This window comes from Brachyistius frenatus, unplaced genomic scaffold (assembly GCF_029030835.1).
Source record: "Brachyistius frenatus isolate BFR_SWC_R1_liver_20210118 unplaced genomic scaffold, ASM2903083v1 Contig_117, whole genome shotgun sequence".
Classification (NCBI taxonomy): Eukaryota; Metazoa; Chordata; class Actinopteri; family Embiotocidae; genus Brachyistius; species Brachyistius frenatus.
In genome coordinates, this window is record NW_027210716.1 from 274322 (window position 1) to 298231 (window position 23910).

General features: G+C 41.7%; 2 protein-coding genes across 5 annotated transcripts in view; one reads left to right on the forward strand and one right to left on the reverse strand.

The window, feature by feature from the left end:
* The window catches only part of LOC138629514 (GDNF family receptor alpha-4-like), a 326543-nt gene that overhangs the window by 166696 nt on the left and 135937 nt on the right, over window positions 1–23910 (forward strand). The gene's annotated exons all lie outside the window — the stretch shown is intronic.
* LOC138629552 (disks large homolog 4-like) overlaps window positions 6786–23910 on the reverse strand; it is a 68368-nt gene continuing 51243 nt past the window's right edge. For all 4 annotated transcript variants that reach the window (XM_069713323.1, XM_069713322.1, XM_069713324.1 and 1 more), the window contains exons 4-22: window positions 23308–23361; window positions 22587–22637; window positions 22277–22401; window positions 20183–20352; window positions 19873–20009; window positions 18414–18558; window positions 17753–17888; window positions 17467–17623; window positions 17171–17273; window positions 16460–16574; window positions 14151–14327; window positions 13889–13931; window positions 13769–13799; window positions 13099–13146; window positions 12895–12996; window positions 12567–12739; window positions 11442–11554; window positions 11251–11342; window positions 6786–10428 (exon numbers count right to left, since the gene is read on the reverse strand). In XM_069713323.1, the coding sequence (XP_069569424.1) occupies window positions 10322–10428; window positions 11251–11342; window positions 11442–11554; window positions 12567–12739; window positions 12895–12996; window positions 13099–13146; window positions 13769–13799; window positions 13889–13931; window positions 14151–14327; window positions 16460–16574; window positions 17171–17273; window positions 17467–17623; window positions 17753–17888; window positions 18414–18558; window positions 19873–20009; window positions 20183–20352; window positions 22277–22401; window positions 22587–22637; window positions 23308–23361 (2079 nt within the window). In that variant the 3' untranslated portion in view covers window positions 6786–10321. The remainder of the gene's footprint in view (window positions 10429–11250; window positions 11343–11441; window positions 11555–12566; window positions 12740–12894; window positions 12997–13098; window positions 13147–13768; window positions 13800–13888; window positions 13932–14150; window positions 14328–16459; window positions 16575–17170; window positions 17274–17466; window positions 17624–17752; window positions 17889–18413; window positions 18559–19872; window positions 20010–20182; window positions 20353–22276; window positions 22402–22586; window positions 22638–23307; window positions 23362–23910) is intronic.

Sequence of the window (23910 nt, forward strand, 5' to 3'; positions counted from 1 at the left end):
AGGTTCACATGCTACTTCATAGTAGACAGGAAGTCGGTGATCCACCGGCAAGTGAAGTCAGGCATGTGCTGCTGATTGTGTTAAAGGCAGAGCTGAAGTCCACAACTAGAGTCCTGGCATAGGTTCCTGCAGAGTCCAGGTGCTGGGGGATGAAGTGGGAGTCATTTTTATTGCATCTTCCCCAGACCTGTTGGCTCTGTGGGTGAACTGCATGGGGGCCAAGGAGCTAGTCTGTTATGGATATGACATCGGACAGCGCAAGGCGCTGAAAGGACTTCATGACCACAGAGTTTAGGGACATGGGTCTGTAGTATTTAGGTTCTGTGGGCCTTGTATTTTGGGGGATGGGGATGATTGTAGAGGATTTGAAACAATGAAATGTTCAGGATGTCTGTGAAGTCTGGATACAGCTGATCTCCACAGTGCCTCAGGGTGGAGGGAGAGACAGAGTCTGGTCGGGCTGCTTTGTGGTAGTTTTGTCTTTCGAAACAGTCTATTAACCTCCCTCTACAGGATGGAGAAAGTTGTTGTTGTGTTTGGGGAGAAAGGAAGGGGGGGGGCAGTTGAACAGCAGCCCGGCCCAATGCTGAGGTGGGGAAGCTGCAGATGGTACCTGGAGTCTAGGGGATGTGTCAGGACTGAACATGTGTCTTTCCCATCAGTAATCAAACTCATTGAGGTTGTTGGCCATGCATTAATCTTTAGTTGAGGGGGGGGGGGGTTGAAGCTGGTGATGTCTGAAGCCCTCCCAGACAGAGGCTGTGACATTGTCTTAGAACTCCTGTGGAAGTTGTACAGGCGCTAACATCTCTCTCAACCTTGCTGTGCCTGTATTCAGACTCTTTGAACTGGTCCTTGTCTCCTTTCCTAAATGGTCCCTCCTTTTTAAACCACAGCTGTAAACCAAGGTTTGTCATTGTTGTACATGGGCGATGGTACACAGTTGTCCTCACAGAAGCTGTTGTTTGACTTCACAGCCTCTTTGTATTCATCCAGAGTGAAAACATCCCAGTCAGTACAGTCCAAGCATGCATAAAGATCTGCTGTAGTGTAGCTTCACTGGTCCACTTACTAAATGTCCTCACAACAGGCTTAGAGAATTTACATGTCTGCCTGTATGCAGGAAACAAGTTCACCGTGAAGAAATTTGTCCTGCATTTGGTTGCATCTGTGTTGCACTGCAAATATTGCACGGCTAGTATTAGAAGTAAAATCAATAGAAAACATCTCATTGTGACACTGTAACAGTGCCTGTTTCACTCTTCTATAGCAACTGTCTTTATTTTTTCTTTCCGTTCCTTTGTTCATAATGTCACTGTGTTATACAAGTGGATAGAAAGTCAAAACAGCATGCATAAAGATTATGCTTAGGGGTATCAAGCTCACCAAAGCTGTCACATTTATTGTATGCAGTGCATGAAATTCTTCTCTATAAGCTTTAATCAGACCTCACTTCCAGCTCTTGGAAGCGGCAGTGGGAGCTTCAACAGGAAATAATTGTGAAACAAACGAGAGTGAGAAATGTCCTTGGGAGGTTCTATTTTTCTTCTTCACACTAAGTCTACAATTTCTAGGACCTCTTGAGTGTATGTCAGGAGAGCTTTGGGATTAGAGTCACCTACCGATGGGAGAAAACAAAGCTGTTTGTCAGCTGTTTGTGCACACTGTTTATTTTTATAGTGGCTTGGTGGGGTTGGTTTACTAGAAGAAGACACAACAAAAGTAAAAGGATCAGAAGGAGTTTATGTTGGAGCAAATACTTGCAGAAACCTTACTACGTGACTGTAATCTTACCGACGTTACTGCCACTACCTAAGCCAAAATGTTGTTGCTGCTGTAATGCAGCCAATTGACCATCCATAAGAGAACACATACAATTTTTTGACCAACCACAGCAACTTAAATGATTAGCCCCACCGGTGTGAGTGTGCGCACGAGTGGTTGTCTGTCTTTCTGTGTTGCTCTTGTGATGGACTGGTGACCAGTCCAGGGTGTTCTTCACCTTTGCCCAAAGTTAGCTGGGATAAGCTTCAGTTCCCCATGACCCTGTTAAGATTAAGCCAATATAGATAAGGGACGGAGGTTTTTTCTAGAAGGATGGCCATGTCAAGCTGTCAGTTTGTCAGTTGGTCAGCTACTTTGGTCCAAAAATGAAAGTTGGACGTATCATTAAGAAAAAAGATACTACGACTCTTCTTTAGCACCTTCAGGAAATGGTAAAACCTTAACAACAATTAATGGACAAGTGTGTAGGTTTTAGGGGGATCCATTGGCGAAAATTGACTATAATATTCATAATAATTTTTACTATGGTGTATAATTACCCGAAACTAAGAATCATGTTTTCATGACCCCAGAATGAGCCCTTTATAGCTACATTTAGGGAGCAGGTCCTCCTCATGGAGCATGTTGTGCTGCCATTTTTCTACAGTGGCCCAGAAGGGACAAACCAAACACGGGCTCCAGATATGGCCTTTTGGGTTTTTACTGTACCTGAAGGCCACCATTGGAAAGAGAGATTTTTTTGCCTTGACCACACCCCAAACTAATTCACCGGTCCCACACACTAATCCTTTAACCCTAACCCTGCTCATAATCTTAACCCTCCCACAATGTAACATCACAGGTGTGTACAGGCCCAGCAAGAGCATTTAGTCCCTCGTTCCGCGAGGGAAGGAGGTCAGTTGGTTGGAATTTGCAACCTCACTGCTACATGCCATGAAATCCAACACACTGCTCCTCATTATGTTGTGCCACCTGCAGGTCAGAGTTTTCAATTATCTGAAATAGACGAGATGGACTGGCACAATGTTTTGTACAGACAATCATGACAATCTCCCGCTGTTTTCCACTTTTCCCAGAGGTTCACATTTGTGGGTTTTTTCAATACGATGTCTCAACTACACTATGGGATAGCATGTTAACATGTTGATTTCCGCATTTGACTAGAAGCATTGCTGTACCTAAGTTCACCTTTACAGAGAAGCTGTAGACATTTAGTTTTTAGTTGTTGTTTTTTTCAGGTATACACAAATTGTTAGAAGCTTAGGGTTCCTTCTTTGGGTCAGTGGCTGCACCACAAATCACCCTGCAATCAATGTCCCTTCACCCTCGGGCGGATCTGTAGCTTTCGCATTAGGGTTTATCTGTTGCATAGTCAAGTGTCTCCCTGTAGCAGGACATTGATATATAGTCTTATGGTGACATTATAGCAGAAGGTATGTAATGAGCTAAACAGCTAAGAAATATGCTATTGGCACGCCAGGAGCCACTGGTAAAAATACACATCAAGATTGTCTTTGCCAAGCTCTTTTGGCAGAGCAGTCCAGGAGCTCCTATCTTGACTCATTACAGAATCACCAAATAAGCATTTTCACTTCTGCTTCTATTCTGTTCCTTTTCTGCAGAAACACAACAGAAACCCTCTGTCCTCCAAACTCTGTGTTTCCATTATCTCTCCTTATCCAACTGCACCTTCTCTTTAAATGCATATATTCAGTATTCTTGTGCATCTTGTCAATCGGCACATGTATTAACCACACCATTTTAAAAATTCAAACGCTGGCATATTTCCGTATATGCCATCATCCTAATTCTGGGATCATATGTCATCATTGCTGCTACAAAAGGAAAGTGTGCATGTGGCCCAGGTGACATAATAAGCTTTCACGGGTTAAGCTCGGTTTTTGCAGATGCAGCTTAAAGTGACACCAGAAGGCTGTATTTTAAAAAGTTCTCTCTTTTTTCTCAGTTTGTAAAACCTCCCTGTGCAGAACCAATATCTTGTTCAATTGTAATTGCAAAAAAATTGCATTTTCTATTGTCACTGCATTTTATTTTGATACAAGTATTTTGTTTTAGGTCAGGTTGGCTGCAATGTGGTGTTTTAATAAGCCTAAGAGTTACAGAAAAACAGAGGAACCCATCAGACTTAACCGCAGTAGCCAGTATCATCGTGGTCTATTAATTTCTTTGAATTTCTATGAATTTCTGAAGGCAGCTGTTTCCGCACCAGCATGAAGCAGCACCTTCACAGCAAAATCTTGCACCACACCCTGCCGAGCACCAATCTGAACATGAATCATCTGATCTTCATTGCAGACAGTCTTATACATGGATAAAGAGTGGTTGAAGCAAACATGGTGACATCACTTAGATTTACAAACACAACACAAGATATACCATGGAGACGATTTGACTGAAGTTGAACAAGTACAGGAGCAAAGAATCAGTGAAAATTAGACACAGCAGGCTGAAATGAATAATAAAAGATGAACGTGGAAAGGACCTGTGTTTGATCCTGTACTCCAGGCTATAGCTGTCATGTTGTAATTAAGGTAACAAATGATGCTGACAATCTCCTGTTTACAGCCAGTGTGTTTGGTAGTCTGACTGAAAAGTCCTCGTGAAGTCAGTCTGTGACTAATAATTTCTGTTGAAGTTTTTTAACAGAAAGAAATATGCCTGCTGTATAATCATCTGGATGTAAGAGGATTAACTGAACTGAAGAATTAAATCTGTGCAGAAGAATACAAGCATACCCGTCTGACAGCTCATGCAATGGAGAGGTAAAATGACAATTTTTGTGAATGCAGAATATTTACTGAAAGTTTTTCCTGTTTATGACTACTAATATTGACATATTTTCAGAAGACCCATGCTACTGAAGTCAGGACTTAAAAGTCAAGGTTCTAGGAATAACTCAGGCCATGTGCGTTCTGGACCACTGATAATATTGGCTTTGAGTTGTGTGATAGCTTGTGTTGTACTGAAATGCCTCACTGGTTCCCTCCCTCCCAGTACAAAAGTTCAGAAATTCAGAAGTTTGCAGGTTACTTTGAAATAATTCTCTGTTGAGTCTTCTTTCCAGCGCTCACATGACACGAGTGTCAGCTGTTCTTTCATCCAAATCCAGCCCTGTCACTGCAGCTCTGAACCCCAGCAGCAGGCAAAAAGAGGCATTACTCCAGTATCAGCCTATTGAAGTCTGGGAAACAGGCGGCGAATAATCGAGGGTGATACAGGACCAAATGCAGCACATACTTTGATCCCACCAGGAGTTGTAAGATCAAACTGTTTGACAATTAATTTCAGTCCATTCGTGTTAAATATGATTTTAATCACAGACATAATTTAATTATTACATTTGGAGGCAATCATTTCTAATCCCTCCTTCATTCAAAACAACTGTCCTCCTTGGCAGTCAGACAGGACGCTTATAATGAAGTGTTTGTACATCTGTGAAATACAGGGTTTCAAGATTTTCCAAACATGAATCACTTAATGATTAAAGTCTATTCAGTAAGTCAGGATCTTAATTAGGAGGAAATTTCAAATTCAAATTTTGAAGTAACCACATTAATTTGGCAAATTTTTCATTAATCCATCTGTCAGGCATCTGTCTCGCTCGTGAGTCCAACTGAGCATTCTTCCAGCAGCAGATGCATTGCTACATGGAGTGGACAAGATGACTGATAGGAGCATAACAGAAGTGAAGTGATGGCTGAAAGGCCTCAACAGTTTGTAGGTTCAGATTCCGTTTATGCCGTTTGATGGGTGTTTTCCGCTCTATCCGATTTTGTGTGTCGCTTTCCGCTGGTGTAATACAGCAGGGATCAGGCTGTGGTCAAACACATAAAAGATGTCCTGGATTATAGAAGCGAAATAACTCAGCCTCCACAAAACAGAACGAGTGGTTGAAAATGTGGCTGTGTACTGAATAAATGAATATCAGTCATCAAACCCCCGAAACAGACATTTCCAATTTTCCTCTTTAATTATGTCTTTCCACAGCCAGTCCAGGTCATTCACTGAAGCTATGTAATGTGTTCACAGTCAAATCATTTTCTTTTATGTTTTATACACATTCCCTTCAAGTTCAGCAGACATTTGATACTGTGGCTTAAGAAAAAGTGGGATTTATTCGAGCACAAACTAATGACGGTTTAGTGGGATGTTTGTGCTGCACAGCCTGAGTTTGTAATGACGGGCCCTCTCAGTGAGTTTTAATAAGTTAACAGCTTGTTGGCATTTTTCAGTGGCTTTTTTACTGTCAATATAACATTTTTAGGAAGAAAATATGTAATTTATGACTTTATAAATAAGTAGTAAATTCCCTCAGAACGAGAAAGACCTCAGGTTAGATGTGGCATTTGTGTGTTTGTCCTTTCTTAACATGAGAAACCAAACAGCACGAGAAAACGTGACAAAATTAAATGTCTGGGAATTACACAGAAAGGCGAGGCTTGTGCTTTTTTGTAATTGGATTTACCCCTTGTTTACGTTTGAGTGACAGATTGTCTTTTAAAAAACAACACAGATGATGCAGACAGGCTACACACTATAAGCAGTCACAGAGATATAGGATCATGGCAGCCATACACACAGCCTAAATGTCTACACACACACACACACACACACACACACACACACACACACACACACACACACACACACACACACACACACACACACACACACACACACACACACTAGCGTAACATGCGATCAGACGAAAGGATCCTCGTGATTGTGTGCTTTTCCAGTTGAAAATGGTTCCCCTGATGAGAGAGGGAAGAGGAAGAAAGAGTGGAGGGGGGCAGAAAATAAGAGCCAGAGAGAGTCTGTGTAAATGTAGCTGGGAGGAGCTTGTATAAGCAGCCGAAACTAGAGAATGAGTGCCCTCCGCTGGTCGTACTGTCGTTTTCTTGCAATCTTTACCTGTGGAGCTGTGGAGGATCGAATCATTAACACAGACAAATGAAAAAGGAGGCTGCTGAGTCCACTTTCAGAAAGCATTTTTAAATTTATTTTATTATTTTATAGCTAATTTACAACAAGCGCTTCACTGAACTGGAACATTTTATTTTGCTTGATATTGTCATTGTTAAATATATTTTTCTGCATCAGTTGTCTCTGTTGTAACTTTGTAATCAGTCTTTTCTGTAAAAATTCATATACTTTATAAGGAATATCACACTATGATACGGATGGCTGAGAGAGATATTAAGAAATACATTGAACCCTCAAATAAAGAAATTGAAAACATATTATTCAATTTATGGATATGTTGTTGCGTGTTGCTGTTTCTGTGATTCTCCCCATGTGTAAATGTAAATGCATGTGTGGACGTGCTGATATCTTTGAGTGTGTGTGTGTGTGTGTGTGTGTGTGTGTGTATGTGTGTGCATGTGTGCATGTGTGTCGCCCACCCGCTGTGTGCAGATGTTGTTTCTGTGTTTTGAGCAGTTAAACTGGGCTGTGGCTCTGATGGATTCTGTACTTGCATCAATTCAGCAGTGTGAACGGCTAAATCTAAAGCCACACAGCACTCCAACATCTCTAGTATATTTACAGCTTTTCTGGCCAAGACCCAACAACTCTCTCAATGTGGAAAAAACAAAAAATACAAAAATATACAGACTTTTAGATGGAACTATAGTGACAGTTCTAAATAAATAATAAATCAAAAACATAAATTCATACTTGTCATTCACAAGCCTCAGCTGTTTCAACCTTGAGCTGAGAGAAGCAAGTGAGCAAAAAGAAACAAACAATAAATATGAATGGTCACTTCCATCAATACTTTGACCTTCACGCTTATAATTCAGAACAAATCATAAGTAAATACAAACACATGCTCTTAAAACCTCGACCTTGAGTCCTTTCCTTTCACCGTCTTTGTCCTGCTGATGCCTGTAGCATATAATGCCGTCAGTGCAAACTTTATAAATACTGTTTGAATCTTAGACACATAAAACCATCTTCATTGCATAACATCATAGCAGTATTGCACTACATCTCCATGTGCGTGTCTCATTCTCTCACTCGGGCACACACACACACACACACATCCGCGCACCACCCATTTATGTATTATACATTATAACCACCAGTAGATGTTATAAAGGATAGATATATTCTCATATAGCATCATTTATATTTTAGACATAACACACTTTCTTGCCACGCGCGCAAGCAGCAAACATACGTGTGCACACGCACACAGTCACACAGACACACACGGCTGCATTGTACATGTGTTTCAGTTAGTTTTCAACGTATACAGGAACACGTCAAATATGTCAGTTCAAAGCCCTAGAGTGAGGTCTGCTTTACATAGACTTGAACGGTTCAGTTATTTCTGTGTAGCTTTTTGCTGCGTTTTACAACAATAAAATGGGAATGTGAGTAAATTCAACAATCAAACTACAATATTACCCAAAGAAATCAATGGAATATTGTTTGGAAATGTTGATTTTTACAGACTTAGTCCCGTTAGAAATTGTTATAAAAAAGATATATATATATTATATATATATATTTATATATATAGGCCATTTATTTGTTAAACATGACTTAGCTTTAATTTGTGTGGACACAAGAGGGAGAAAGAAGCAGAGACAAGTGAAAGAGAGAGAGAATAAAAGAAGACCTATTCCTCACACATAGAGGAGTTTCCACACATTGATGTGCACCACTGTGCACACACGGGGACACACGCGCACTTACACACACACACACACACACACACACACACACACACACACACACACACACACACAGCACACACACACACACACACACACACACACACACACACACACACACACACACACACACACACACACACACACACACACACACACACACACACACACACACACACACACACAGACGCCATGGCTTGTACTGCGGCCACTGGAGACAGTGTGTACGTCTGCGGGCTGAAGAGGGGATCTTTTTGGAAGAGTGACCGGCAGGTTGGCTGTGGTGCGATGAAGCTAAGAGCTCTGCTGTTTGTGCCTAGAGAGATAACATTCATCCTGGATTCTGACTAGCAGGTCAGAACAGCCAGTCCCCCTGTAGAGGAGTGTGCTAGGTTACAGCTGACGATACGACCATGTGTGTATGTGTGTGTGTGTCACTGGGTGGGTGTGAGAGTGTGTTTGCGTGAGGGTGGGTGAGTGTGTGCGCATAAGAGAGCGGAGGCTAAACTGTAAGTCGGAGCATCTAGCGCGCTCTGGACCGACCATGATCTCATGACCTCACTTCTCTTCTTCCTACATGAGACATGCTAAAAAAAACTCATCCACAATAAAGAGGTGGAGAGGGAGAACACACTCTACTTACTCGCCTTTCTTTTTCTTATTTTTTTTCTCCCTTTTTTTGTCCAATTTTTCCATAGTTTTTGTCTCCTGTCTCCATTGTCTTTGAAGATGCATGCACAAATTCAGCATATGAGTTTTTATCATTATAATAATTTGAACTGCCTTTAAATAATTCCTCGCAATACTCAACATGGGTGATGTCAGTCTTGGTCACTGAGGTGTTATTCTGAGTTCACACCCAGAACCAAGAAGAGGTTCGCAAAAGAAAAGGGAGAGGTGTCGTGTGCTGAGAAAAAGACTCCTGGTTAAGAGGGACTCAGCAGGACCCGGGCCCTGTGTTCTCAGTCTTCTCCTTTTCCTGTCCTGACACAAGGCAGAGCTGACAGGAGGAGGAGGACAGGAAGCCGGGAGGTGATATAAAAAGAGGGGCCAGCGTCTTTTTGGGCACCTTCATCTCAGACATTGGCGCATGGAGGTGTTCGGTGGGGGCTTGAGATGGGTAGGGAGGGTGAGGCGGTCTTTCTACCATCCCTGGTGGGTCACCCCTCTACTCTCTTTCAAGCCTTTCTTAGACTTAATGTCTTGCGTCCAGATATAGGCTATCTAGACTGTGTCGAGATCCAGAGAACACGTACTTCAGTTCACACCTGGCATCAAAATGCATCTGAAATCTGTCGTCACTTCTTATTGGATTTCGCTTCCTTTGCTGTTTATCAGGTGGAAAACACATGTTACAGACACATAAGTTATTAAGGGTCACTAAATCACTGTGTTCGAGACATTTGCTCTTCTAGTTTTGGGTGCAGTCCCAGCTGTATTTAGAGCTGTCCACTTGTATCCAAGATGCATTTTAATGCTAAGCATGAACAGGGCCTTACTATTCAGTCCTGCTTCATTAAAGTTGAATACTGATTAGGTCTTTTCTCTCCGTCCCTTTCAGTTTAGTCACACATGTTTGTGTTCACATCTGTTTCAGAGTCTCCTTTTTTGGTATCGTTCTTTGCCTCGCTGTGTCACTTCCTGTGTTTGTCTCTGTGGTTGTCTTAGAATGCATTTGTCTCTCTTGTGTCGTTCTCAGTGATAGCCTAAGCACTGACGTTTGCTGTAGGACAGACAGGCAGGCGAGGCTCGGCTTGGCTGTGAGGGTGAAGGATGGTGTCGGTTGGTCGGTCGGTGGTGGCGAGGGGAGGGGCACTTGAGCGGGTGCAGCATCACAGCCTCTCCCGGGTGGGGATCCAGATGTAAGGCCCTGATTGCTCCTCAATCACTGTCTTTACTTTGTGATAGACCTCTTCAAAGCTGTCCCCTTCCACGACAGCTACAGCAGGACAAAGCAGGTGTGACGGAGGGATTTGAAAAACAACAATGAAAAGAGAAAGAAGTGGCACAGGCAGTGGCGATAAAGAGATATAAGAGACAATGGGAATCAGGAGAAATGGGGGGAAGATAAAGATAGACAGAGGAAAGGGTGGATGTTTAACAGATGATCAATTCTGAATATAATTTTATAAACTGTCTGCAGCATCAAAGAACAGACACGTTCCCTTTATGTAAGCATTTCTACACACTCTCACACATATTTATTCAGTTTCACACATTCTTTCAGTGGCTGATAGACTATCACATGCCACCGCTGTTCATGATTTGTTCGAAATTGTAGACCTCGCTGGATTTTTGTGAGGAAACCACAACATTCAGATTCTGTCGACTGCTGGGATTTGCCCTAAATGCATTTCTTAAATGTTAAAATGCCCCGAGTCATCCCAAAAGGCAATCCTTTTCTCAGTTAACTCAGTCAGTTATGCCAAAGGAAATGTGAAGTGGAGGAGGTATGTTTTGTTATTGGCATTTGTTGGCATTAAACAGGGAAGAGGAAAAAAAAATGCTAAAGTTTGAAATTTACATATCATCACCTTCTGAGGTGTGCATGTGAGCAACTGCTATTTCTAAAATCATGTAATGAGAAATGAGGGATTTTTATGAGAAATGCAAACACACGTAATATTTAATGTTTAATATCTGGTGCTGTCATAATTTAAATCAAAATCCCACTAGTAAGTGTGAGCACTGTGAGAGTACAATATAGTGTTTGGTACTTATGCTCTGTGTGTTACCCCTATATATTTCTGTGTACTCTTACCTGAGAAACACTCTAGGAAGTCTTGTTCTAGTTTGAGGGCTCGGTCCATTCCTTTCCTGGCCTGCTCCTCTGTCAGGCGAGTGTTGATTTCTCTGTTAGACACAAAATCTTCATTGCAACATTTGTTTTCATGACATACAGCAGGTTAACAAGACATGTAAAAATGGATCGAGAACTTTTTCAGTACATACAGGACATTCTCCAGTGACTTGGGCCGGACAAAGATGGCAATGGGATGAAGCTGAGCTGCTTGTAGTCTGCGCACAGCGTTGGCCGAGACGTCCAGGATGCAGTGTTTTCCTTGCTGCTCGCGCACACATGCAAGGAAAATAATTATGAGGATTTATAACTACAAACAGGTATTAAAGTTATAAATGAAGTTGCCAGTTAATTAGACAATATGCCATGGTAGGTTGCAGCTTATTAGTTATGCTTTTGTCGAGCAGGGTATTTTCTTTCTTTTTTTAAATACTGCAAACACCAAGTATTTTCGATCACTAATAAATTATTCAAATACTCAAATAATATCCCTGTGCCTGATCTTATACTCCATGTCATAGGGGCAGTGCTGCCGGAGTGCATCGAAGCGACGCTCGCTCGGCCATGTTTTTTTGTGAGGATGTTCACAGTTCTCTTGATCTTTTTTTTAAGAGCAAATCATCTTAAAAGCGTGTGTCATGTAAAAGAGCCCCCCAAAAAATAGAGTGATTAAAGTTGACATATTGACATTCAAGGTGTATTGACTGATTCACAACATCAACTCGAAGCCTTGTTTTGATCCGCTACGGTTTTCCCTGTTAAAGTAACTGCATTACAACTTAATACAAACTCAACACTGCCTGCATCTATTTCATATTAAAAGCCCTCTAGCATTTCAGTAGACAGAAATCCTACATTTCTTTTATTTTGAAAAATTTGCAGGAACATGTTGTGACTGAAATCATACCAAAACACTGAGTAATCCAGAGCAACCGTTTTTGATTATATTGTTGACATTATTAAATGAAAGAGATTAAAAAGCAAGGCTACGTTACTGACTTTTGTATGTAAACTTGCCTTTACAGTGGCTGCACAACCTTAGAAACGAGTCATAACTTAACAGCACATGCACCTATGTGTGTGCGCACATTACAGATGTGCTCCATTACTTTAACAAATAGCACTACATCCCTGCTCCTTGTACATTTAAAGGTAGTGATTTTAGTTCGTGGTCTAATCTTCAATTTTACAATGAATGTTGAAGTAATATTCTCAATTTATAAAATTCGATCATTGCTAATAATACTTTCTGTTTACTAAAACATGCTGCTGCCCACCTGCTCAGCCACCTCGCGGACACTCTGGACACTGGTGCCGTACAGGTGACTGTTGTACTGGCCGGCCTCAATAAACCGATGGCTCTGGATGTCCTTCTCCATCTGTTCCCGTGACGACACAAAGTGATAGTCTCGGCCATCCACCTCATACTCTCTCTTGGGCCGCGTGGTGTCTGTCAAGTGAAGAGCAGAGCGATGAAAACAGTGCATGCACTCATGGGATGCACTGTGCAGACATCGCCCTAAAATTGCTGCAGGTGGCACCAGTGACATCAAATACAAACGAGAGGACAGATCAGTCTCTGTGACTGACAGCCTAATTACTTACGTGGAACACACGATCCGAACTTATCAGGGAACTCAGACAACAGGTCATCATTTATCCTGTCCTTCACAGGACCCAGAATGATGATGGGCCTCGCATAATGTACTTATGAAGAGAGAGAAAGAGACAGGATCGTCCCAAGAAATAAATAAAAAGATAGTTTATGTAAAAGCCTTTGTTAATAGACATTCTTTCGTATGACCTTACCTTCCACTTGGGTAACTGTCTCATAACTCTGTGAGGTTTTATCTCTCCCTGGTGAAAGAACATAAAAGCAAATTTCCTTTCACCATTTTTAAATGACGCTCAGGTTCGTGTCTGCCTGCGTGTCTTTAGTTGTTATGTGCTGAATGTAATGTACCTTCAAAGGTGGCACTAAATACATCAGATGTTATTACTGATATGAACAGTAAAGATGTGACAGTGGAGGTGTGGTGTGCTTAGACCAGTCAGGAGGAAAATATGAATGTAAACTGCTTGTGTTTATATTTGGTAGTTGATGTAATGTCCAAACGTTGGTGGTGAGGCATTTGGAGATGACAGCAGAGCAAAGGTAGAAAAAAGACTTCTCTGCGTCTTCAGTTATTGGCAGTTAACACATTAGCACTTGGCGCTGCTACTTGCCCCTTCGATAGAGGTAATAATATTGTCGTGGGTAGACTACGGTCTTCTTCAGAGTGTGCCTAGTTACTGTTTCAAATGCATTGAGTGTATGTAAATGAAACAATATGATATTGTTTGTGCATGTGCCTGTAAATTGTGTGCCTAAGTTGTTATGTCTAGCCCATTATTACAGTATTAACAGTAATCAGCTTAAGTCAGTAACATGGGCGTGCGGTGGCTTGTAGTGTCAATATTTACGCCTCATACTAATTACCTTGAGTGCTCAAGGTGTCTCGACCATGGTCCTGTAACAGAGACGAGAGCAGAGATTTACACACTGAGAGACAGTTGAGAGAAGCAGCCTCATACAAACAGCTGAAGTGAATGAACGTACCCTCTCCTTGGTGTTAGCACGAGACCACTCTTTTCTTTCCACCCTGTAGAGACGAGGAGGAACAAAAACATTACAGTTTGGAGACAGAACAGACATGCTGGCATGATTAAGAAGATACTAAGCTTTTCTATGACTATTGCATTTAGTTTGCTAACTAGTTTTAGTCGCACACTTACTTGTAAAGTTTAACAAGATGTTTAATAACTGCTGAAACACAATAAAAGCTCAGTCTCTCCCACACGCATTCACATTGAAAACTGACCTGTGCTTGCTGGGGATGAAGCCAACCTCCTCAGCCTCATTCTGCGGGCTGACCTTACGGGCCTGCCACCACTCCTCGTCTCCACAGTCCAACACATGCAGCACATCGCCAAAATGGAAGCCGAGCGCTTGACTGAGGAAACCACAGTCCGCGGTCTTATCGTAGTCAAACAGAGCCCTGAATGACGACAGAATAAAAACGGATTTATCTTCTATTTTAGCCACCAATATTCCAAAAAGTCCTCTTTCATTTTGCTTGAAGTAGATTCATAATTACAAAAAGATTTGTTATTCGGTTGGAAAACACTTTAATTTGACCGATGTCTGGGAAATTGACTTCTGAGTGAATAATGAAAGTTATAGCTTGACCACATTTCTACATAAGTCATCATGAAGTCAGACATGAGGAATGTGGCATCTCTGGATTATATTATGCAGTTCTGTTGTCTAGATAACAAGTAAGCTGACAAAATGTAGAGACAACACAAAGAACATGTTTATGTTTTTTGTTTTTTTCTATGAAGGTGAAAGAAACCAGAAAAACATTTGGAGGTATTCTGCTACATTATTATTTTAGCAGTACTGTTTCCAGTCACTAGCAGCAGCACTGGGCCCCATTTATGCAGGGCTTCAGTTACACAGCAAAGACATTTTTTTTCTTCACAAATTTAGCAACTTTTCAGATGTCTTTAGCATGAATTTTTTTTCTTTTTCAGAAAATTGCAGCAGCTACAACAGTTACACGCTACTTACACACTGCTTCAGTAGGCTATTAATAATCAAATGATGTCAGAAATGACAAATATATCAATCAGAGGGACTTCAAGTTTTACTTTAACACATTACCTACATTTTGCTGCTAATACCATATGTAGGCAGTAGGATTTTTTTTCAGGCAGCATGTGACACTAGACAGGACGCAGATACAACGCGATAACGACACGAACAGGCTACTTTGCGCATGACGTCATCGAGCGATTTTTGGCAACGTTGAGCGGGCTTTTGCTACTCTCCAGTAAAAGTAGTTGGCAACGTTTGCGCGCTTCGCTACATCTATTAAAAGTGTGTTGACAGCTCCTGCGTTTCACTGACATAAGTCCTGTTAGTGTTACTTTTCACACCCCATACACAGGCCTTAACTGCTGATCTGTTGCCAGAAAGTTCACGAGTTGTTTTCGTCTCCCAGCTCTTTCTGATAAGCAACTTTTTTTGTGTGTGTGTGTTTCATGAAATACCTGTAATTGGTGGGTTTTTTTTTTTTTTTTTCATTTGGCAGTTCAGGTCCATGATAGGTAATCGGATTTCTACATTTCAATCACTTTCCAGCCTACTTTGTACTGGAAAACACGGAAGTGGGAACCACCTGAGCGCCAACAGCAGCAGCAGCAGCAGCCGAGCTAAATGTTTGCTCACTTGCAGAGCAGCTCGTGAGGACAGCAGCTACAATCCTAATGCTGACGAGGATCCGGCTTGTCAATCCAACCATGCAACGCAACTGGATGGATCTCTGGGCCAAAGATGAAGTCAATCAACACGTCCTTCTAAAGGTAAGACCCATTTCTCTCTTGCTTCGTGCAGTGCAATGTGTCGGCTGGTTGTTGCGGTGTTTTTCTTCAAAACTGGTTGAGCAGATGTTAATGCTTTATGAACACAGTTCCCACCACTCACTGTCTTGCATAAGCTCCAGTTAATAGCGCCCCTTCCCTTCGTATTAATTTGAGTGGCTATTTAATTTAGACATTAACCTGTCAGTGGCTGGTAGATGTTCATATTTCAAGAAACTAATTTCCCACCTTGATGTCTTGTCTGTAGTTTTTTGTAATTTTTGTTCATTTAGTGCCTTGTATTGTAGCTTAATTTTTTTTTTGGAGCCTCCCTGACTTGAGCGTTGTTTGTAGTGCTGCGTGTGCAGTTAATATACTTTCCCTCATAATAAGACTACAGGCTGGTAGCTATAAATCATATTCTCAATTTTAAAAGTCAACATTTCAACTCTAAAAAGGCGTTGCACTTACTCTGAAAATTTAACAACCACAGTTGCCACTGTAATGGTGCCGTAAGTGGATGAATGGCTGTACTCAAATTATGACTAAATAACATTGACATTTCCTTCGGTTAAATACATTTAACTCAATATTTGCTTTTATGCAGAGATTAGTTTGTAAAAAGCTCATTCAAAATTACACTGTACATGTAATCATAACATCGGAGGATTTCTGCTATGTGGACGTCAATGGCTGCATTAACCCCACCCTGTGTGTGTGATCCGTGTCATGTAAAGGTGCTGTGTGTCTTTGTGCAGTGTGAGACCTGATGTAGAAGCCTCTCTTTGGGTTACTCCTTAGCGTTGTAGTCCCAGAGCCCATGCTGCTGTTCATCAGCTGTTCCCTCAAGTCATGGATCTTAGCCTCAAAACGGCTGTACTCTGAAACGGAGCCACACAAACACAGAGTGAATGGTTTGCTTCATAAGTGATAGAAACGTAGTGATGGACTTTTTTCTCTCTTTATATCCAGTCCAATACTTCAATTTAAAGTATGAGCGGACAGTGCTCTCCTTTTACCGAATTAAAAAGCTCCCCACATGCATTTACAAACTATAAAACTTGAATCGGTGGCTGAGCCATGATTGAATGAATGCAGATTTATGGTTCCAATAGAATTTAAATGACAAATTAGTAACTAATTATACGTTGCTCTTTGCCTGCAGCCTACATTTCCACCTTGTTTTATTCTAATCTGTTTTGGAGATATTCTACTAACCGCAATAAACAGATTAACAGTTTTTGCCAGAGGTACCAAAGTGAAACCAGGCAGATCTCTCCAGTGGATGACAACTGCCTAAAATCAAATCTCATGAAAAAATTAACTTGGCATAAACAAATTTTGGAGCTCATTTAACATTATTTTGGCTCTAATTTTATGTGAAAATTGTAAGACTTGCTGTTCAAATAACTGACGTGAAAATCTGTATGAAAATCTTTGTAAAAAGGTGTGTTATGTTCGATAGCTGTGGCTTCACCATCGGGTCTGTACTGAGCGATGATGGTTACTGTCTGGCCAGCGTTCTTCAGCGCTGCAGCCGCCTGTTCGTGTGTGGCCATACGCAGGTCCACGCCGTTTACCTGACGCACGCACACACAGAGAGCATGATGGTTAACACCTGAAGAATCGCTATGTGGCATCATAGAAAGCATGAATGTGTGTGTGTGTGTGTGTGTGTGTGTGTGTGTGTGTGTGTGTGTGTGTGTGTGTGTGTGTGTGTGTGTGTGTGTGTGTGTGTGTGTGTGACAACATAATGAGTAAAAGTGTCATTACACTGAGGATCTGATCGCCCTTGTGCAGCTCTCCGCTGAGGTCAGCTGGCCCTCCTGCCAGGATGAAGGAGATAAAGATCCCCTCTCCATCCTCTCCTCCTACAATGTTGAATCCCAAACCTGTGGAGCCTCGGTGGATCAGAACTCGGCGAGGCTCCCTAAAAAAGACACGGCAAGAGGAAAGTCCACACTATCAATAATACAAACACTAATGCTAAAACTGTTTATATGATTACTGGTAAATCACTACACAGGAGAAATGTATAAGTGTTAGAAAAATTGCTCACCTGGGGATGTCATCATCTCCCATCATGCCGTGCAGAACAGGAGAAAAACGACTCGGTGAAGTGGGAGTGAGGGCTTGTGGGTAATCTGATCCGAGATAGTTGGGGTGGCTGAGTTCAGTATCCATATGGGAATATGCTGGAAAAATACACATGAAACCAAAATAGGTATAACACACCGAGGGGGATATTATACCCAGATATGTAATATCTTAATGTCGCTCGCATTTCCTGCTTTTTGCTTTGCCACTGACTATACCTACTTGTGCACAAATTTTCTGTAGAAATCTAATGACACCCTACTGCAGAAACAGTGGTACCATGCAGACACTCATCTTGTGGCTGTTTCAGGTCAAAGGAAATGTTCTGTTATTGTACAGGAAAGAGGGGAACCTGAACCTGTGCACCTCAGCTTTTAGTTTTGACAGAGCTCCCACAGTCATCTCTAGTGGTTTAGAAAGAACAAGTTTTTCCTTCTATTTTTGACTGCTGTTACAAATCTAAAGTCGAAGCTCCTAGATCCTCCTGGATTTTCAGTCCATTAAATGCTAGGACATTTAGTGACAAGGTTTGTGGTCGGATTTTTGCTACCACACTTGGAAACCCGGTGTTGCAGTCGACACACGTTAAATAACTTTACACGAACACGCAGAGAACGGCTTACTGCTGGTGAGGTCTGGAGGGTTGTAGGAGTTGGTCAGAAAAAGGTTGTTGGGCTTGGCCACCCTGAGGTACACCACCTCGGCTGTGTTCTTCAGAGCCCCCACCGCATCCTCGTGCATCACATCCTCCAGGCCCACGTTGTTCACCTAATCGGTCACCACAAGCAGGGAAACACCAGCACGATCACGAACTGCAAACTAGAGTGACGCACAGTGCTGCTCAACATGTATGATCAGACAATGTTAACAGATTCTATTTTATAGGGATTGATTTTTCCTGGCAAAACTCCAGTGAGAGATTTGAAATTACATGTATTATAGTGTGTAAATAATGAATAGCTTTGAGGGCAAGACATTCATAAGATGTCAATTTTTAATGCTAGAACAATCTGCTTTAAAGGTTCAGTGTGTGGGATTTATAGGCGGAGATAGAATGGGATATTCATAAATATTTTTTCATTAGTGTATAATTACCTGACACTAACCATCGTTCGAATGAGCCCTTCATGTCTACATAGCGAGCTGGTCCTCTACCACAGAGCCCACCGTATTGCACTGCCCTGTTTCTACAGTAGCCCAGAAGGGACCAAGGGTTTTCAGTTGCAATCTGCAACCTCACCACTAGATGCTACTAAATCCTACAGTCTGCTCTTTTGGGAGATTTTTTTTTTTTTGTAGCACAGACCTCTGTTGAGATTACACACAAGGTGAAGTTACAATTGGTAGGTCAGTTATTGTAGAAAATCTCTTTTTACGAGAAGATATCGCTAAGCTTAAATTAGATTAGTACCAAATCACCATTCATCACTATTTATCAGCTTTGGCAAAAGCTAATATTTAGCAAGTGGTTTCCTGTAAACATGAGCTGAACTAAAAATAAATCTAGACATTCACCCTATAGATAATATGTCAATTCCCACCCTTAACTAGAGCTGTGTGTTAAGGTGACGGACAGGAAAGGCAGGGAGAGGGAGGTGGAATGACATGCAGGTGGCTGGGAGTCTAACTGTGGGCATAGTGGCGGTGTGGTTTGCACCTTAACTGTGGGGCATTGCAGTTAATGTGTTTTTGAGCAGGTTCACTGTGAACAAAAGCACGCTGCCAAGTCTCCTATAGAGGTAAAGTGTTGGCTCAGACACCATTTAGTGGAAACCAAGCACCATTTTGAAGTTGCTGGTGTTGTGGTCTGTGTTCCCCAGCAGATGGCAGCAACGTTGCTTGAGAATCATTGTGGCGGCACTACAGTAAAGCATTTATCCCATCCTACACATCTATTAACATATTCATAAAAGGAATGTCAGGCCATGAATATTACAGTTGTAATTTTATCCTGGCCCTTGATACATCAACACCGCTTGAGTGCACAATATTTGTGAATACGTGCTTTAAAGGTGAGAGGCTATTAAAGACGTGTGTACGTGGGGCGCGCATGCCGGTAGACATTACACACGAGTGACCGACCGCTAAGATCTTGTCCCCAATCTGCAGACGCCCGTCTTTATGCGCCGCCCCGCCTTCAATGATCTTGGTGACATAGATGCTGTTATCCCCTGGTATGTGCTGGTTCCCCACCCCTCCAGCAATGCTGAAACCTAATCCTGAGAAAAGGAGGAGATGAGAGGAGTAGGGAGTGAGCAAAGGAGGTGCGGGTTAACACAGAGCAGATTTGCTAAATCCAGAGGGCACAGTTTAGCCGGGTATCTCACACGCACACACACACGCACGCACACACAGGCCTCGATGTCATACAGCAGTCCGCACCCCCACATACCTTTCGGCCCTTTGATTAGTTTGATTTCAGTGACTTTTTCTGCTGCTGGTTTCCTGCGCAGAACGTAGAGGCGGACAATAGCACCTGCCTCCTTGAGAGCCTCCACAGCTTGGCTGTGTGTCACCTCCCTCACATCAACATCATTCACAAATAGGATGCAGTCGTTCACACTAAGAAATGGAGAGAGAAATGCAGAGCGAGAGAGACTGTGGGCGGGAGAGGGAAAATACAGCATGAGGTTTTGTTTTGGTGAAGAAATCGGGTGTAATCCTCCACCAGAAGAGGTCAGGAACAGTCAGTCTTCAACTAAAGCTGCGTCTGGGATCCAGTTTCACCGCAGACATCTGGCCTGTTCCCCCAACTCTAAATATCCACAGATTAAAGAGGGTACAATCTCCTGCTCCATTGATCTAACTCTGAGGGAAGCTGCAGTATAGCCTCTTTGTGTTAATTGTCGTAAAAATGATGACAACTTGATATGTGAAGTAAAAGTGACAGCTTGTGCTCAGAAGAGAAGCTGATTTTCAGCGATGAAATGGCTATTTTCAGACATTTTTCCTCCGAGGCTTAGAAACTTATCGTGACTCCAATCATGTGTTCCAAAATGTATTTTATGGCCATGAAAATAATAGCGTGTCAAATTTGTATGACTGAAATAATCTTTTGAGGGCTGTCAACTACAGTAGTTTTAACTGATACATCAGTAAACCAACCAATACTGACATCTTCATGCAAAAGACCGTCTGAGCTGCATATTACTAGAGTGGACATACTTTATATTTTTGCATGTAGAAAAGATTTGTAACATTTTTATTGTGCAGTGATATTCTCATCAGGCATGGAGGTTTTTATTTATTTTTTGCCACCACATTGCATCCATTCATGTTGTTTGTAGGTCTCTGCTGGTAAGAATTTACACACAGCCTTTATTGAACAAGGTTCCATATCAGCTCCATTAAACCACACCCTCAGAAACCTCACAGGATCCTTTATTCTGATTTGCAAAGATTTTTTTCAATACATCGTGTTGGCCATTGAGACATTCACAGAGGAATGTGGACAGAAAGAAGGATTTTGTGTTTGATTCATTACTGCAAACCGTCTTAAAGCAAGATGAATTTCACACCTACACATTGCACGTTTTCATTTTTAGATACTAGGAATAGTAAAGCTGACAGCATTACCCTCAAGGTATTTGAGATATTTTGCTTATGGAGAAATTGTAAGGGCCAAGAAAAGAAAAAAAGAAGTCTTGCATTCACGCAATTCAAAGCATTTTCTTCAGGTCTGCTTTAAACTCTGAATTTATTCCAGATGGACGTTTATAGGTCAACTGTAAAGAGGAGGATGCCTTTGTACGCGTCTTGTTTAATGCAGCATAAATCAGGGAAAACGGCTTGTAAGGTGCTGCTTTCATTCAGAAAAGCAAACTCTATCTACATCCTCTCACAAACATCACATATTCTTGTAATGGCCTCCTTTAGGATTTCTTGTGAACTTTATGTATTATATATATATATATTATATCATATACTTTATGCAAATATGCTGCTTGCTCCTGCACACTTTGTCCATGAAAAGATGTCAATACTTAACAGTGAGAGTTTTAAAGCACTAATCCTGACCAATAAAACAATTCATTTTCTTTTTTACTTTTCTTGCAGTTACATATTGTGTGCTTAAAATGAGACCTTTAATATCAAATACAACGCGTATAGAATGTTTTTACATGTCAAAAACTCACATACATTTTAAGAAAAAACAAACTTTTTTTGTTTAGTTGAAGTCTTCAGATCTTGAATCAACCAAGCAGCTTCTGTTTCTGTTCTGTTCTCTGATGTAACTTTGACGTTGAGCAGGTTGGACAATCGACGAGCTGTAGTATGGCCTTACAGTACTTTTCACTTAAAAAGAAGATGGGATGTTTTACTTACGCTTCCTCTCTAAGTGTGTTTGCTGGTATAAAAGTGACTGGTTGTCTGTTTCAGTGACTTCATGTACGTTTAATTATTGTTCTTCTTGTTGTATATTTCTTGGCTGAATGCATGCAGGTTGGCTTTGGGATAAATTGGAGCTCGGTGTGCGTGGTTTTACCTCAGCCGTCCATCCTGAGCCGCGGCTCCTCCAGGTATGATTTTGGTGATGAAGATGCTGGGGTCGTCGCCCACGTGTGGGTTGTCTGTTCCTCCTGCTATGCTGAAGCCCAGGCCTGAGTTACCCTGCAGGAACAAATGCAAACCAAACACAAAGTTGTTAATGCATCAGGGAGCAGAGATGGCACATAGAAATCATTGTGCATTTTTGGATCTATCATGTTTCCACATTTTATATAATAATAATAATTATGGTGGAGCTACACACAGATTATACATGCAGAGAGAAAAGATGAGATTGTTAGACTCACTCTCTCCAGTGTGATTTCCTCGTACTCGATTTCTCCTTCTGTCCCATTCACCTGTCAGAAGAAGATTCTGGATTTTAATGGATTTCTACAACTATATATCTACAATATAATTTAAGAAGTCTAACTAGTCAGCTAATTTTTGTTGCGTATTTGTCCTCTGGGCTGACTCATCATGTGTGAAGCAGTGTACTATCTGCTTGATAACGGCAGCACTATTCTTTTAGCCTAACTCGCATCCTGGATGAACAACTCGGCTCCGCAATTAAGCAAGTCTCAGAGGAAGAGGGAAATTTAAGAAACTTCAGACTTCACTGTTTTGGTGTGTGACCCAGAAAACAAATTTTCTTAGCGCTATAGTGGTGCAGAAACACCGCTCTGTGATGGCAGGCTTTTCACTGCGAAGCCTCACTTTCAAATCCCATGCAGCTTTCATTATAGAAATGCCGTCATTAAAGAACTCCGAATCAAATTAGGGAATTTTTCTGCTCTGTCAAATGTACAGCATATCAAACAGAGAACCCCAATTTTAATTAAAAAGGAGTAAAAAATTAATTACTGTTATCGTTCAGATTGAAACAATGAACAGAGACCTACCTGGACTCTGGGAGAGAAATGGAATTGGACTGATAATACCGACAGAATTATGGAGGCAGTTAAGTTAGCCATGTGTTTGAGCCTAACACAATAATACAATAAAAGGAAGATTAAACATAATCCTTACATATGGGGAGCCATCAAGTGTGTCAGTGTTCACCACCACTGGAGGAGTATTTCCCTGGAGGCGGAGAGAGAAGAAACATTATTAAGAAATAATGGCAGAAAGTCCAATATGAGGCAGCGCCTGGATGAGCTCTCAGCACACCTCTGAAACCTGCAGTCACAGCCAGGACTGATGGCCATTTTAGCTCTTAGCTGTGATAACACTGTTCACACTCTGCTATGGTTGTCACTCTGCTAAAAGATACATAGCACTGCTCCGGAGCCATTTGTTACCATCCATCCATGAGGGACGCAGAAAAAATTCACACTGTCCCTCCTCTATTTTTCCAAACTCGCTGCTTTATTTTGCCGGAGCTGCTGGTTGAATTACAGGATAACTTGTATCACTGCTGCCGTCTGGTGATTACTGTGGACACGGACGTCCGCCTCCTGCCCACCAGTGTTTTTCCAAACAAACCTCTCAGTAATTCATATGCAGCCACACTGACAGCACATGGTGGCAATCTGCCAGCACACTCGGAGGATGATGTAGACACACTAACTTGGTACCAAGGCAGTGACAGACAGCACAGTTAGCCCAATTATCCTCAATGAGTAACGTGTG